The 17470-nt window shown below is 46.2% G+C and overlaps 1 protein-coding gene across 1 annotated transcript in view; it reads left to right on the top strand.

The window, feature by feature from the left end:
• LOC135557303 (MAM domain-containing glycosylphosphatidylinositol anchor protein 2-like) overlaps positions 1-17470 on the top strand; it is a 69227-nt gene that overhangs the window by 13543 nt on the left and 38214 nt on the right. Inside the window, exons 2-3 of the mRNA XM_064990488.1 lie at positions 10699-10723; positions 10840-10988. Of these exons, the coding sequence (XP_064846560.1) occupies positions 10699-10723; positions 10840-10988 (174 nt within the window). The remainder of the gene's footprint in view (positions 1-10698; positions 10724-10839; positions 10989-17470) is intronic.

Genomic DNA, 17470 nt, shown 5'->3' with positions numbered 1-17470 from the left:
GAACCGAAAATGCAGTCACCTACAACGTGAAACTTTTTCCGGATTAACTACATAATATCGACCGAAACATGGCAAACGTTGTTTGGAATCAATCCTCAAGGTGTTTTTTCACATATCTCTTCATTGACATGCAGTTCATGGAAGCTTGCTTCTCTCTCTGTGCCCCATGGAAAAATACTGGCAGGTGACTTTTGCGCACCAATTTCGGCGCAGGACACCGGGCGGACACGTGGTAAATGTGGTCTCTTATGGTCAATCTTCCAACGATCTGCCTACAAATACGTCACAATGCTGCAGACACCTTGGGGAAACGACAGAAAGGGCAGACTCATTCCTCTTGCGTTCACAGCCATATAAGGAGATCATGAAAGACAGAGCCTCAAAAATCCTTGTCATTTCCTGGATGCCAAGTCATCTTGGTTTTGCCTGAAGCTCACGTTAAAGGGCACGCACAGAGAAGATATTTGTATTTCTGGACACGTCAGAGTGTTTTCTTTCGAACAGTAGCAATTATATGCATAGTCGAGCATCTTTTTGTGACAAAATATCTTGTTTAAAACGGGAACGTTTTTTTCCAAAAATGAAATAGCGCCACCATAAGTGTAAGAGGTTAAATAAGCATGCCCCATTCAAGAAATTTAGAACCAAGAACAGATATAGCCCTTGGTTCTCTCCAGACCTGACTGCCCTTAACCAACAATAAAACATCCTATGGCGTTCTGCATTAGCATCGAACAGCCCCCTTGATATGCACATTTTCAGGGAAGCTAGAAACCAATATACACAGGCAGTTAGAAAAGCCAAGGCTAGCTTTTTCAAGCAGAAATTTGCTTCCTGCAACACAAACTCAAAAAAGTTCTGGGTCACCCAAAGTCCACGGAGACACTGAGGATAGGAAACACCACCGATAAATCCACTATAATTGTGAATTTCAAAAAGCATTTTTCTACGGCTGGCCATACTTTCCACTTGGCTACCCCTAACCCGGTCAACAGCACTGCATCCCCCACAGCAACTCGCCCAAGCCTTCCCCATTTCTCCTTCTCCCAAATCCAGTCAGCTGATGTTCTGAAAGAGCTGCAAAATCTGGACCCCTACAAAATGCCGGGCTAGACAATCTGGACCCTTTCTTTCTAAAATGATCTGCCAAAATTGTTGCAACCCCTATTACTAGCCTTCAACCTCTCTTTCATATCGTCTGAGATTCCCAAAGATTGGAAAGCAGCTGCGGTCATCCCCCTCTTCAAAGGGGGACACACTCTTGACCCAAACTTCTACAGACCTATATCTATCCTACCCTGCCTTTCTAAGGTCTTCGAAAGCCAAGTCAACAAACAGATTACCGACCATTTTGAATCCCACCATACCTTCTCCACTATGCAATCTGGTTTCAGAGCTGGTCATGGGTGCACCTCAGCCACGCTCAAGGTCCTAAATGATATCTTAACCGCCATCTATAAGAAACATTACTGTGCAGCCGTATTCATTGATCTGGCCAAGGCTTTCGACTCTGTCAATCACCACATCATCATCGGCGGACTCGTTAGCCTTGGTTTCTCAAATGATTGCCTCGCCTGGTTCACCAACTACTTCTCTGATAGAGTTCGGTGTGTCAAATCGGAGGGCCTGTTGTCCGGGCCTCTGTCAGTCTCTATGGGGGTGCCACAGGGTTCAATTCTTGGACCAACTCTCTTCTCTGTACACATCAATGATGTCGCTCTTGCTGCTGGTAAGTCTCTGATCCATCTCTACACAGACAACACCATTCTGTGTACTTCTGGCCCTTCTTTGTACACTGTGTTAACCTCTAGCGTCGAGCAATCCCGTATCCAGGAGCATAATCATAGCCTCAAGCTCATTACCATAGCGCAACGTTTCCTATTCATGAAAATCGCAAATGAAATGAAATAAATATATTCAAACACAAGCTTAGCCTTTTGTTAACAACACTGTCATCTCAGATTTTCAAAATACGCTTTTCAACCAAAGTTACACAAGCATTTGTGTAAGAGTATTGATAGCCTAGCATAGCATTAAGCCTAGCATTCAGCAGGCAACATTTTCACAAAAACAAGAAAAGCATTCAAATAATATCATTTACCTTTGAAGAACATTGAATGTTTTCAATGACGAGACTCTTAGTTAGATAGCAAATGTTCAATTTTTCCAAAAAGATTATTTGTGTAGACAAAATAGCTCCGTTTTGTTCATCATGTTTGGCTAAGAAAAAAAACGGAAAATGCAGTCACTTACAACGCCAAACAACAAACTTTTTTCCAAATTAGCTCCATAATATCGACAGAAACATGGCAAACGTTGTTTAGAATCAATCCTCAAGGTGTTTTTCACATATCTATTCGATAATCTATCAGTGGTGGCAGTTGGCTTCTCATCAGAAGCAAACGGAAAAATACTGCAGCTGGAGATTACGCAATAATTGCGACGGAGGACACCAAGCGACCACCTGGTAGTTGTAGTCTCTTATGGTCAATCTTCCAATGATATGCCTACAAATACGTCACAATGCTGCAGACACCTTGGGGAAAACGTGGAAAACGTAAACTGACTCCTAGCTCCTTCACAGCCATATAAGGAGTCATTGGCATGAGGCGGTTTCAAAAAATGCGGCACTTCCTGATTGGATTTTTATCTGTTTTTTTTCTGTAACATCAGTTCTGTGGCACTCACAGACAATATCTTTGCAGTTTTGGAAACGTCAGAGTGTTTTCTTTCCAAAGCTGTCAATTATATGCATAGTCGAGCATCTTTTTCTGACAAAATATCTTGTTTAAAATGGGAACGTTTTTCATCCAAAAATTAAAATAGCGCCCCCTATATCCAAGAAGTTAACAACCCTCCAGACGATCTTCAATGCCATACAACTCTCCTTCCGTGGCCTCCAGTTGCTCTTAAATACAAGTAAAACTAAATGCATGCTTTTCAACCGATCGCTGCCTGCACCTGCCCTCCCGTCCAACATCACTACTCTGGACGGTTCTGACTTAGAATATGTGGACAACTACAAATACCTACGTGTCTGGTTAGACTGTAAACTCTCCTTCCAGACTCACATCAAAACATCTCCAATCCAAAGTTAAATCTAGAATTGGTTTCCTATTTTGCAACAAAAGCATCCTTCACTCATGCTGCCAAACATACCCTTGTAAAACTGACCATCCTACCGATCTTCGACTTCGGCGATGTCATTTACAAAATAGCCTCCAACACCCTACTCAATAAATTGGATGCAGTCTATCACAGTGCCATCTGTTTTGTAACCAAAGCCCCATATACTACCCACCACTACGACCTGTACTCTCTCGTTGGCTGGCCCTCGCTTCATACTCGTCGCCAAACCCACTGGCTCCAGGTCATCTACAAGACCCTGCTAGGTAAAGTCCCCCCTTATCTCAGCTCACTGTTCACCATAGCAGCACCCACTTGTAGCACCCAAAACCAATTCTTCCTTTGGCCGCCTCTCCTTCCGGTTCTCTGCTGCCAATGATTGGAACGAACTGCGAAAATCTCTGAAACTGGAAACACTTATCTCCCTCACTAGCTTTAAGCACCAGCTGTCAGAGCAGCTCACAGATTACTGCACCTGTACATAGCCCATCTATAATTTAGCCCAAAAAACTACCTCTCCCCTACTGTATTTATTTATTTATTTATTTTGCTCCTTTGCATCCCATTATTTCTATCTCTACCTTGCACATTCTTCCACTGCAAATCTACCATTCGAGTATTTTACTTGCTATATTGTATTTACTTCGCCACCATGGCCTTTTTTTGCCTTTACCTCCCTTATCTCACTTCATTTGCTCACATTGTATATAGACTTATTTTTCTACTGTATTATTGACTGTATATTTGTTTTATTCCATGTGTAACTCTGTTGTTGTATGTGTCGAACTGCTTTGCTTTATCTTGGCCAGGTCGCAGTTGTAGAACTTGTTCTCAACTTGCTTACCTGGTTAAATAAAGGTCAAATAAACAAAAAAGTAGGAGTATTCTAACACAGCTCGTGTGCCTCAGCTGCTCTATCGCTACCTCTCATTCACACAGGTACGTGTTCATTTTCTTTTATTGTCAATGTATTTCCTCAGAGTCGATCAGTCTATTTATCATCCCTTGCTGCTGCTTGAATGGACTTCTTCCCTTCTCTCACCTCCTTGGCTGCTCTTTTAAGAACCTCAAGGGGGGCCAGACCCCTGCTTGTTTTATGTTTCTTTACACAGGATATGATTGTTATGAACTTGAGTGAAGACCCAAACGCGGTTTTAACAGAAAACAGAGTTCTTTAATAAAAAACAGGAATGGCATAAATCCTCTTCCAACGTAGTCAATGGAACAAAAGAACGTAGTATAATGCAGGTTGCACCTGCCATGCAGACTCCGACAGGACAGGACAAGGTGGAAGCAAACGAGACGACAGCTTGCTTCTGGCATCAAAAAACACAAACAAGAATCAGACACTGAAAGTAACAGGAACAGAGAAAGAAATAGAGACCTAATCAGAGGGGGAAGAGAGAACAGGTGGGGAAAGAGAGAATGAGCTAGTTAGGGGAAATGTAGAACAGCTGAGGGATGAGAGACAGAGAAGGTAACCTGAAAAGACCAGCAGAGAGAGAGAATGAAGAGAAAGGACAGGAACAGACATAACAAGACATGACAGTACCCCCCCCCCACTCACCGAGCGCCTCCTGGCGCACTCGAGGAGGAAACCTGGCGGCAACGGAGGAAATCATCGATCAGCGAACGGTCCAGCACGTCCCGAGAGGGAACCCAACTCCTCTCCTCAGGACCGTACCCCTCCCAATCCACTAGGTACTGATGACCACGGCCCCGAGGGCGCATGTCCAAAATCTTACGAACCCTGTAGATGGGTGCGCCCTCGACAAGGATGGGGGGGGAGGGACGAGCGGGGGCGCGAAGAACGGGCTTAACACAGGAGACATGGAAGACCGGGTGAACGCGACGAAGATAGCGCGGGAGAAGAAGTCGCACTGCGACAGGATTAATGACCTGGGAAATACGGAACGGACCAATGAACCGCGGGGCCAACTTGCGAGAAGCTGTCTTAAGGGGAAGGTTCTGAGTGGAGAGCCATACTCTCTGACCGCAACAATATCTAGGACTCTTGGTCCTACGCTTATTAGCGGCCCTCACAGTCTGCGCCCTATTACGGCAAAGTGCCGACCTGACCCCCTTCCAGGTGCGCTCGCAACGCTGGACAAAAGCCTGAGCGGAGGGGACGCAGGACTCGGCGAGCTGAGATGAGAACAGCGGAGGCTGGTACCCGAGGCTACACTGAAAAGGGGATAGACCGGTAGCAGACGAGGGAAGCGAGTTGTGGGCGTACTCTGCCCAGGGAGCTGTTCTGACCAAGACGCAGGGTTACGAAAAGAAAGACTGCGTAAATGCGACCAACAGTCTGATTGGCCCGTTCGGCTTGACCGTTAGACTGGGGATGAAAGCCGGACGAGAGACTGACGGAAGCCCCAATCAAACGGCAAAACTCCCTCCAAAATTGAGACGTGAACTGCGGGCCTCTGTCGGAAACGACGTCAGACGGAAGGCCATGAATTCGGAAAACATTCTCGATAATGATCTGAGCCGTCTCCTTAGCAGAAGGGAGCTTATCGAGAGGAATGAAATGAGCCGCCTTAGAGAATCGATCGACAACCGTAAGAATAACTGTCTTCCCCGCTGATGAAGGCAGTCCGGTGATAAAATCTAAAGCGATGTGAGACCACGGTCGAGAGGGAATGGGAAGCGGTCTGAGACGGCCGGCAGGAGGAGAGTTCCCAGATTTAGTCTGCGCGCAGACCGAACAAGCGGCGACAAATCGACGCGCGTCACGTTCCCGAGTGGGCCACCAGAAACGCTGGCGAATGGAAGCGAGCGTACCCCGAAGGCCGGGGTGGCCGGCTAACTTGGCAGAGTGGGCCCACTGAAGAACGGCCGGACGAGTAGGAACGGGAACGAACAGAAGGTTCCTAGGACAAGCTCGCGGCGACGGAGTGTGAGCGAGTGCTTGCTTTACCTGCCTCTCAATTCCCCAGACAGTCAACCCGACAACACGCCCCTCAGGGAGAATCCCATCGGGGTCGGTGGAGACCTCAGAAGAACTGAAGAGACGAGATAAAGCATCAGGTTTGGTGTTTTTGAGCCCGGACGATAAGAAATAACAAACTCGAAACGAGCGAAAAACAGAGCCCAACGAGCCTGACGCGCATTAAGTCGTTTGGCTGAACGGATGTACTCAAGGTTCCTATGGTCAGTCCAAACGACAAAAGGAACGGTCGCCCCTCCAACCACTGTCGCCATTCGCCTAGGGCTAAGCGGATGGCGAGCAGTTCGCGATTACCAACATCATAGTTACGTTCTGACGGCGATAAGCGATGAGAGAAAAACGCGCAAGGATGGACCTTGCCGTCAGAGAGAGAGCGCTGAGAAAGAATGGCTCCCACGCCCACCTCTGACGCGTCAACCTCAACAACAAACTGTCTAGAGATGTCAGGTGTAACAAGAATAGGTGCGGATGTAAAACGATTCTTAAGAAGATCAAAAGCTCCCTGGGCGGAAACGGACCACTTAAAGCACGTCTTAACAGAAGTAAGGGCTGTGAGAGGAGCTGCCACCTGACCGAAATTACGGATGAAACGACGATAGAAATTAGCGAAGCCCAGAAAGCGCTGCAGCTCGACGCGTGACTTAGGAACGGGCCAATCAATGACAGCCTGGACCTTAGCGGGATCCATCTTAATGCCCTCAGCGGAAATAACGGAACCGAGAAAAGGGACAGAGGCGGCATGAAAAGTGCACTTCTCAGCCTTCACATAAAGACAGTTCTCCAAAAGGCGCTGGAGGACGCGTCGCACGTGCTGAACATGAATCGAGAGAGACGGTGAAAAAATCAGGATATCATCCATGTAAACGAAAACAAAAATGTTCAGCATGTCTCTCAGGACGTCGTTAACTAGTGCCTGAAAGACAGCTGGAGCGTTAACGAGGCCGAAAGGAAGAACCCGGTATTCAAAGTGCCCTAACGGAGTGTTAAACGCCGTCTTCCACTCGTCCCCCTCCCTGATGCGCACGAGATGGTAGGCGTTACGAAGGTCCAATTTGGTGAAAAACCTGGCTCCCTGCAGGATCTCGAAGGCTGAAGACATAAGAGGAAGCGGATAACGATTCTTAACTGTTATGTCATTCAGCCCTCGATAATCCACGCATGGGCGCAGGGACCCGTCCTTCTTCTGAACAAAAAAGAACCCCGCGCCGGCGGGGGAGGAGGAGGAGACTATGGTACCGGCGTCGAGCGAAACCGACAAATAATCCTCGAGAGCCTTACGTTCGGGAGCCGACAGAGAGTATAATCTACCCCGGGGGAGTAGTTCCCGGAAGGAGATCAATACTACAGTCATACGACCGGTGTGGAGGGAGAGAAGTGGCCTTGGAACGACTGAACACCGTGCGCAGATCGTGATACTCCTCCGGCACCCCTGTCAAATCGCCAGGCTCCTCCTGTGAAGAAGAGACAGAGGAAACAGGAGGGATAGCAGACATTAAACAGGTTACATGACAAGAAACATTCCAGGATAGGATAGTATTACTAGACCAATTAATAGAAGGGTTATGGCGCACTAGCCAGGGATGACCCAAAACAACAGGTGTAAAAGGTGAACGAAAAATTAAAAAAGAAATGGTTTCGCTATGATTACCAGAGACAGTGAGGGTTAAAGGCAGCGTCTCACGCTGAATCTTGGGGAGAGAACTACCATCTAAAGCGAACAAGGCCCTGGGCTCCCTAACTGTCTGAGAGGAATGTCATGTTCCCGAGCCCAGGTCTCGTCCATAAAACAGCCCTCCGCCCCAGAGTCTATCAAGGCACTGCAGGAAGCAGATGAACCGGGCCAGCGGAGATGGACCGGAAAGGTAGTGCGTGATCCAGAAGGAGAGGCCTGAGTAGTTGCGCTCACCAGTAGCCCTCCTCTTACTGATGAGCTCTGGCTTTTACTGGACATGAGGTGACAAAATGACCAGCGGAGCCGCAGTAGAGACAGAGGCGATTGGTGATTCTCCGTTCCCTCTCCTTGGCCGAGATGCGAATACCCCCAGCTGCATAGGCTCAGCATCCGAGCCGGCGGGGGAGGGTGGCAGTGATGCGGCAGGTGGCAGTGATGTGGAGAGGGGAGCAACGGAGAACGTGAGCTCCTTTCCACGAGCTCGGCGACGAAGATCAAACCGTCGCTCTATGCGAATAGCGAGAGCTATTAAGGAGTCCAGACTGGAAGGAACCTCCCGGGAGAGGATCTCATCCTTAACCTCGACGTGGAGACCCTCCAGAAAACGAGCGAGCAAAGCCGGCTCGTTCCAGTCACTAGAGGCAGCGAGAGTGCGAAACTCAATAGAATAATCCGTTATGGATCTATTCCCCTGACATAGGGAAGACAGGGCCCTGGAAGCCTCCTCGCCAAAAACAGAACGGTCAAAAACCCGTATCATCTCCTCCTTAAAGTCCTGATACTGGTTAATACACTCAGCCCTCGCCTCCCAGACTGCCGTGCCCCACTCACGCGCCCGTCCGGTAAGGAGAGAAATGACGTAGGCGATGCGGGCTGCGCTCCTGGAGTAAGTGTTGGGCTGGAGAGAGAACACCACATCACACTGAGTGAGGAATGAGCGGCACTCAGTGGGCTCCCCAGAGTAACACGGCGGGTTGTTGATCCTGGGCTCCGGAGACTCGGAAACCCTGGAAGTGGGCGGTGGATCGAGGTGGAGTTGGTGAACCCGTCTTGTGAGGTCGGAGACTTGGACGGCCAGGGTCTCAACGGCATGTTGAGCAGCAGACAATTCCTCCTCGTGTCTGCCTAGCATCGCTCCCTGGATCTCGACGGCGGAGTGAAAAGGGTCCGGAGCCGCTGGGTCCATTCTTGGTCTGATTCTTCTGTTATGAACTTGAGTGAAGACCCAAACGCGGTTTTAACAGAAAACAGAGTTCTTTAATAAAAAACAGGAATGGCATAAATCCTCTTCCAACGTAGTCAATGGAACAAAAGAACGTAGTATAATGCAGGTTGCACCTGCCATGCAGACTCCGACAGGACAGGACAAGGTGGAAGCAAACGAGACGACAGCTTGCTTCTGGCATCAAAAAACACAAACAAGAATCAGACACTGAAAGTAACAGGAACAGAGAAAGAAATAGAGACCTAATCAGAGGGGGAAGAGAGAACAGGTGGGGAAAGAGAGAATGAGCTAGTTAGGGGAAATGTAGAACAGCTGAGGGATGAGAGACAGAGAAGGTAACCTAAAAAGACCAGCAGAGAGAGAGAATGAAGAGAAAGGACAGGAACAGACATAACAAGACATGACATGATGATGTCTGCTCTGTAACAATACAGATCTTGAGTTCATATTCATGATACATTGCACACATACTATGCACATTATGCATAAAAATGACAATGTAATCATCATTTATAACAGATATGGTGGCCATTGGCTCAACTTACCCCATGGAAAACATTTTGACTATATTAAACCACACAGCTGCAACGATGCACTTTCATGCTAAGTTTGCTAGATATAGGACCTAGTACTGAAACTTATAGAGACCATAGCTGATGTACACTTGGGTTAATATACAAGAATCATGAAACCTCTTAATAACACAATACATTTATTTTACAGTTTCTTGGACCTAACTTGCTTACCATTTTTACATGTGGTTTCTTCCTTCACAGACTCACATGAAATTATGACCTGGCCAAGATAAAGCAAAGCAGTGTGACACAGACAACAACACAGAGTTACACATGGAGTTAACAATAAACAAGCCAATAACACAAACAAGTCAATGACACCGTAGAGAAAAGAAAGTCTATATACAGTGTGTGCAAAAGGCATGAGGTAGGCAATAAATAGGCCATAGGAGTGAAAAATTACAATTTAGCAGATTAACACTGGAGTGATAAATGAGCAGATGATGATACCGGTGTACAAAAGAGCAGAAAAGTAAATCAAATAAAAACAGTATGGGGATGAGGTAGGTAGATTGGGTGGGCTATTTACAGATGGACTATGTACAGCTGCAGTGATCGGTTAGCTGCTCAGATAGTAGATATTATTCATTTTGCGTATGGTTTCCTAGAAACAAGGGTGACTAAACTAAACCTTTGGCTCAATTTACCCCACTCTTCCCTACAGCACTTTTTTCTGTTCTGACAATAACACAGCTGACCTTGTGGCTTCCATCAAAGGAAACAGCTTTATTGACAAAATGTCTGAGAAAGATGGACACACTTCTGTGAAAACAAGTTTCTGTCAGTACAAAAGAACGAACACCACTGACTCCTTATCAAACAGGCCAAATCAAAGTTTGAACATGCGCCGAATACAACAGGTGTAGACCTTACAGTGAAATGCTTACTTTCGAGCCCCTAACCAACAGTGCAGTTTAAAAAAATACTGGTTATTGGAGGCAACTCTCATGGTTGATGCATTGCAGCAATTTTGTGGAGTAATAGTCAACATGACCTGTTTTCATTTTGGCAACCTGAAAGAAGAACGACAATGTGCAGTTGTTGTTTTTTTTGTTTTTTTTACAATGGTCTACTTACTTTTTTACAGCAATTCACATGGCTCTCTTATTTAGCTTCATTCAGTATCTCTGGTACATGTGACCTGTTTCAGGAAACAGGGCGTATGGCCACATATGGTCGGTCACATATGGCTTGGGTTCCTTACTCCCTTGATGCCACAGATAAAGCGGAACAGTGGAAGTTGAAATACAATAATATTTAATTAGTTGTAAATGTTTGTTTGTGTTTACAGGGAAAGCGTATCCTCCAGAGTTCTACTACGACACGTACAGTCCGCTGTGGCAGAACCGGCCTAGAGTCTATGGCTTCAAACTGCAGTGGACCCAGATGAACCCCAACTCTGTGGATCGCATCGTGGCCTACCGCCTCGGCATACGTCAGGTAGAAGTTTGTGTGTGTGTTTGTCTGTGTGTCTGTGTGTCTGTGTGTCTGTGTGTGTGTGTGTCTGTGTGTCTGTGTGTCTGTATGTCTGTGTGTGTGTGTGTGGGTGTTTGTTGAACCTAACCCCAACCCTGGACGTAAAAAGACCTTTACAGATGACAGAAGAATGACATGATAGAGAAAATAGCAGGAATAAACGTCATGGACATAGAGGCTCTCTGGATATTCTCAAGTCGTTGTGTTCTCCTTGGACGGCTCCATCGGCCCTGTGGAGAGAGAGCACCCTGTGGAGAGAGAGCACCCTGTGGAGAGAGAGCACCCTGTGGAGAGAGAGCACCCTGTGGAGAGAGAGCACCCTGTGGAGAGAGAGCACCCTATGGAGAGAGAGCACCCTGTGGAGAGAGAGCACCCTGTGGAGAGAGAGCACCCTGTGGAGAGAGAGCACCCTGTGGAGAGAGCACCCTGTGGAGAGAGCACCCTGTGGAGAGAGCACCCTGTGGAGAGAGCACCCTGTGGAGAGAGAGCACCCTGTGGAGAGAGAGCACCCTGTGGGGAGAGAGCACCCTGTGGGGAGAGAGCACCCTGTGGAGAGAGAGCACCCTGTGGAGAGAGAGCACCCTGTGGAGAGAGAGCACCCTGTGGAGAGAGAGCACCCTGTGGTGAGAGAGCACCCTGTGGAGAGAGATCACCCTGTGGAGAGAGATCACCCTGTGGAGAGAGAGCACCCTGTGGAGAGAGAGCACCCTGTGGAGAGAGAGCACCCTGTGGAGAAAGGAGTGGGAGCCGTTGGACCTTTTTACCTTCAGATAGAGGAAAGGCTTCAGAAAACAGTCAGCATTGATTGGTGGTCGGCCCAGGCTACTTTAAGAATGTCAATCTTTCTCTCTTTCCTCACTCTCTTACAATTTCTTATTCTCTCATCCTCTCTCTCTCTGTTTCTCTTTTTCTCTCTCCTTGTCTGATTTCTCTTTCTCTCAGTCTCACACTTCCTACATTGTGGTGAAAAACAACAGTCCCATGTCAAGAAGCGTTTTCTACAGCAACTGTTGTATCACCCAATTATGCATCCATCCAGTCTAGTGGGCGTTTGTAGTGTGCTTGCGGTGATGCCTTCTGAATTGTCCCAGAGTGGATTATAGTAGTGTTGTATTGTACTTTATGGTATTGCTAGTTGTATTGGTTGTAGTAGTCTATTGTGTTGTTAGGTAAAAGGTTCAGCTACATAGCCATGTGAACACTATTGTGCCTAGCTTCTATGTGTCTTTGCCTCAAAGTTTCACAACATTAGCATGTTGGTCGCGTGGTTAAACTGAGGCTTGATGCCACTATATGTGGTCTCTTTCATTTGACCAATAATAATCCCCTGCTGTGACAAAGTGGCTCCCTCCTTATGGTCACAGCAGGCATTGACTTTCACAACATATAGTAATGTGGGCTAGGTCTCTACACAGTCTGTTGATGGGCTGAGAAACTGTTGATCGTGTCAGGCTTGATCACAATAACCACCACCATTCAAGGAAGATACTGTATTCAGACATTGCTTTAAGGTCTGTATGTTGTAGTTTCTGTTGGCCTTTACCGGATCAGAAGAAGCTCTTATTCAGAACCACTGTATTACAGGCGACAGTAAAGCCTTCTGAACTGGTGTCCTCACATCTCTGCCCAAACTGAGTGAGTCCTATACCTGCCGTTCTAATCTGTTAGTATAATTATAGATTTGTTTCCTTCTACACCCCGTCAGGAATTTACGCTTGAAAAACACATTAAAACCGAGCTTGTTTGTGTACCGCATTTTTTTTTTCTGTCAAAGATCTCGATCTGCCTGTTTGGTAATAAATGAGGATGCGCTCGCGTGACTCGTTCATCCGTCGTGGGAGCCAACGATACCCGGATTCCTGCTTGCCAGGCAGGCTGTTGTTTGAGCCCTTGCCAGGAAGATACATTCACTCTTCCTTCGCTGGCATTCAACTGGTCCTTTTCACAATTTCACAGATTAATTCTGTGCCGGTGCTAAAATGGGCCCACAGTAATTCAGCAATCACATTAACATTCTAATCTGTTTTGCTGTTGTTTGGAGAGAGAAAGAAATAAGGAAATAGGTCTTCCTGTCTGCACTCTTTTGCTTTTGTGGTTTTTATCTCCTACCTTGCAAGCAGAAAATCGTTGTTTGCGAGAATATATTTCCTTTCCACTCCCCCCCTCATCTCAACTAGGCTGGGTATCCTAGGCCTCCCTACCTGCTGTGTTCTTAGATACAGGAGGCATACACTGAGAAGAGGTTAAGAATGAGTTTATCGGTAACATTTACTTCTCCTTCTGGGTGAGCCTCTCCATGTTTCATCTGGGTGAGCCTCTCCATGTTTCATCTGGGTGAGCCTCTCTTTCATGTTTCATCTGGGTGAGCCTCTCTTTCATGTTTCATCTGGGTGAGCCTCTCCATGTTTCATCTGGGTGAGCCTCTCCATGTTTCTTCTGGGTGAGCCTCTCTCTCTTTCATGTTTCTTCTGGGTGAGCCTCTCTTTCATGTTTCATCTGGGTGAGCCTCTCTTTAATATTTCATCTGGGTGAGCCTCTCCTTTCATCTGGGTGATGCTCTCCTTCATGTTTCGTCTGCCAAGAAATGATCTTGACCATTTTTTACTTTTCCAATTTTCTTCCTTTGCGATGAGCGTTCTGATTTCATCCCTCTTGGCGATTGTGAAATCGATGGAACATGAACGAGTAAGGAGAAGAGAGGGAGCATAGAAGAGCAGGAGAGGGAGAGTGAGAGGAAGGGATGTAGGAGAAGAGGCCCCTTCATAAATAAATAAATGCTTAGATAACCCTGGTAGGACACTGAGTGGGGCACGCTGAGACAGTGGTGCAGTAATGAAATCGTTGGCACGTGGACCACTCTGTAACGGTATTCGTCGTTGGAAGAAGAGGAATCATCGGACCAAAGTGCAGCTTGGTAAGGGTTCATGCTTGTTTTATTAAAACTGAACACTATAACAAAAATAAACAAGAGAATACCCGAAACAGTCCTGTAAGGTGAAAACACTAAACAGAAAGTAAGTACCCACAAAAACCATGTGGGAAAAAGCTACCTAAGTATGGTTCCCAATCAGAGACAACGATAGACAGCTATCCCTGATTGAGAACGATACCAGGCCAAAACAAAGAAATACAAAAACATAGAAAAAGGAACATAGAATTCCCACCCAAATCACACCCTGACCAAACCAAAATAGGTCAGGGCGTGACACACTCTTCCTACATACCAGTCCTCCTCTCCTCTACCTGCTATTTATAGCCAGAGCAGACCAGCGAATACTACACCTGTTCTGTTCTGTTCCTCTTCCATTCCCACAGAATCATTATCAGTCCCCCTCACTGCTGCCTTTGAATTAATACTGAGGGCTGGTGGGCTTTATGCCTCTGTAATGAATGGCTCTCTGTTATCGGCTGGGGCCTGGACAGACAGGCAGACGGGCAAGCTAGGCCGGTCGGGCTGAGGAGAGACAGTGTGAAACCGTAGTTGAAAGGAAGGAACGTAGGAGTGAGGAGAAGTACAATGCAGGATCACAGATCACCTTGTCTGTCTGTCTGTCTGTCTGTCTGTGTGTCTGTCTGTCTGTCTGTCTGTCTGTCTGTCTGTCTGTCTGTCTGTCTGTCTGTCTGTCTGTCTGTCTGTTCCCTTCTGGCCCTGCTTCTGTACACTCACTACTTCAAGGCAAGGAAGCCTTTTCCTTTTGACTCTCTCTCTCTCTCTCTCTCTCTCTCTCTCTCTCTCTCTCTGTCCTTCCTTCTCTCGTTCATTGCAATGAGGCACTGACAGTCTTTTCCTTCTTACTCTGCTCTGTCTCTCTCTTTCTCCTCCTCCACAGTCAATTGATCTGTCAGTCAGTGTTGGATCAGTACGCAGGGTGAGGAGCAACACAGATCAATAGCAGCAGACTAATTACATGCAGCCAATCTCTCTCTCTCCGTCCCCCTTCCTCTCTCTCTCACTGCCCCCTCTCTTTCTACCTATCGCTCTCCCTCTCTCTTTCTCCCTCTCTCTCGTAATATTGCGAAGCCACTTTGATTCGTCCTACGTTTCACTCTACTCCAGCTCGTCTCTTTGAGCAACTCCTCTGATTCCTAAAGTTCCCGTGCAAATCCCACAAATTGTTGCTGCAGTCAAGTGAACTTACATGTGATAAGGCACTCTGCCTCTGTCTGACTCCCTTTTAACAAGCACTTTGAGTGAAAGGTAATGGCAAACGCAGAAAATAATAATTGCGTCAAGTGGCGACGAGTCAAACAAACAATAATGGGGAAATAAAACAGAAACACCAAACTTAAGGAAGTCGAATAGAGACCCATTGTTGGAAATCACGTTCAAATAGTGAACGGGTTCTGTAATGAGCAATTGTAGTTCGATTTAATTATTTAAAAGACAATTCTGTTCCCTGATGGTGGAAAGATGGATTCATCAGCTTCCATTTGCTCAGTCAGTTTGAGGCAGAGTGGTTCTGAAGCCAAGATTGGCATTTAAGGCCTCCATCTGCCGTTAACAACAGTTACTACTTCCTCACACACGCACACACACACACACATGCACGCACACACACACACATGCATGCACACTCACACACGAACGCTCCTGGGCACTCATATACACACACACACACACACACACTTCCTCAACTCTCATCCCGAACCCTTCCAATTCATGCCAATTAGCAGAGGTGCCTTTTGTGGTAGAGTGTAAATTAAAAGGGTTGGCGCAAGCAGTTACAGCCTGTGTACAATTATCAATAACAGACAAAAGCAGATTTACCTGTGAACCTAACTTAATGACAACTCTCAGTCGGTAATTACAGAGCAGACACACTCTAGTTAATTACTTAATTGTCTCTGGCCTAACAAACACACACGCACGTATACACACACACACACACACACACATTGCATCATTACAAACTCATCTATCGCTTCTCTCTTTCCCTCTCTCCTCCCTCTCCCTCTCTAGCTTGGCTTCAAACATTCACACAGACATATGGTGACTAATTGTGATGCAGAAGCTGTTACAATCCTCTTTTCCAGGTCTCTGCTATCCTACAACTGATCCTCTAGGAGAAAATACAACCCTCTTTCCTCTCTGTCTTTCCCTTTCTTGCCCCTCTCTCTTTCCTTCTACTCTCTCTCTTTCCTTCTACTCTCTCTCTTTCCTTCTACTCTCTTTCCTTCTACCTCTCCCTCTCTCTCTCTCTCTCTCAATCTCTCTGTCGTTGGTGTGCATGCTGGGAGTAAGTTGGGAAGCAGAAGTGATTGTGGGAGCGACTGGAATTATTTTCACTCTATTGGGTTTCGGTTCAAAGGTTTGGGGTCACTTAGAAATGTCCTTGTTTTTGAAAGAAAAGCAACATTTTTGGTCCATTAAAATAACATCACATTAATCAGAAATATAGTGTGATCAATTAGCCTTTTAAAATGATAAACTTGAATTAGCTACTGTAACACAACGTGCCATTGGAACACAGGAGTGATGGTTGCTGATAATGGGCCTATTCCAGATATTCCATAGAAAATCAGCCCGTTTCCAGCTACAATAGTCATTTACTACATTAACAATGTCCACACTGTATTTCTGATCAATTTGATGTTATTTTAATGGACAAAAAAACGTTTTTCTTTCAAAACCAAGGGCATTTCAAACTCTAAAAATTTGAACAGTAGTGTATATTGAGTGATTTAGTTGTTGTAAGGTTATACTGTCTCAATATAACTAAGCACGTATAAGGGTGGTGGGACAGTTGAGGTTGGTTTTCTCGAGGGAGCAACCAGCAGGAGGTGCTGGTTGCAATGGCCACTTCTGGAGGTTTGGAGTTTGAAAAACTTAGTCAGCGGCATTGGGTAAAGATTCCTGCTGGGGCAGGGTGTTCCGCGGAAGAGTGTAGTTTAGCAGTGGCTACTATCATTGGGTATTATAGCATAAAATCAGCCTCAAGGATGAATAGCGCTCTACTGATATTCTTAGATTCCATTGAAAAAGTGAATATGATAGTTGAGAGTGGTGTTGTGTTGCGGGAGGCACAGACGTTGGTATTTCCTCTTATGAATCCAACGAATAAAGTTATACTTTATTGTTAGATATCTACAATAAAGAAGGTTATTTTTGGATGCAAATCTCCTTTGCTGGAACATGTCGTGTCTCATTATTTTAAAGAAGGATACTGACGAACTGAAATTAGCGTTCAGTTTTAAGATTTATGGATTTGATTATGTGCTCTACGCTTCTACTGAACCAAATGCTTTGGTTGTGGAAGAGAGTGGCATTTGTTATGTTATTGCCCAGAGAACGAGCGCAGAGCCCGGTAGCAGCTGTAGCGCTGGTATAGCTAAAGCACCACTGAGAAGGGATGAACAAGCTAAGCCAGGTTCAGGGGAAGGGAGAAGGTGGGTAGATGTGGTGGGGAAAGTAGGAAAGGGAAGCAGTGTGGCAATGGGGGCAATTG

This window comes from Oncorhynchus masou, chromosome 16, assembly GCF_036934945.1.
Source record: "Oncorhynchus masou masou isolate Uvic2021 chromosome 16, UVic_Omas_1.1, whole genome shotgun sequence".
NCBI lineage: Eukaryota > Metazoa > Chordata > Actinopteri > Salmoniformes > Salmonidae > Oncorhynchus > Oncorhynchus masou.
The sequence above is the reverse complement of the archived record's forward strand: the minus strand, read 5'-3'. Positions and strand labels throughout refer to the sequence as shown.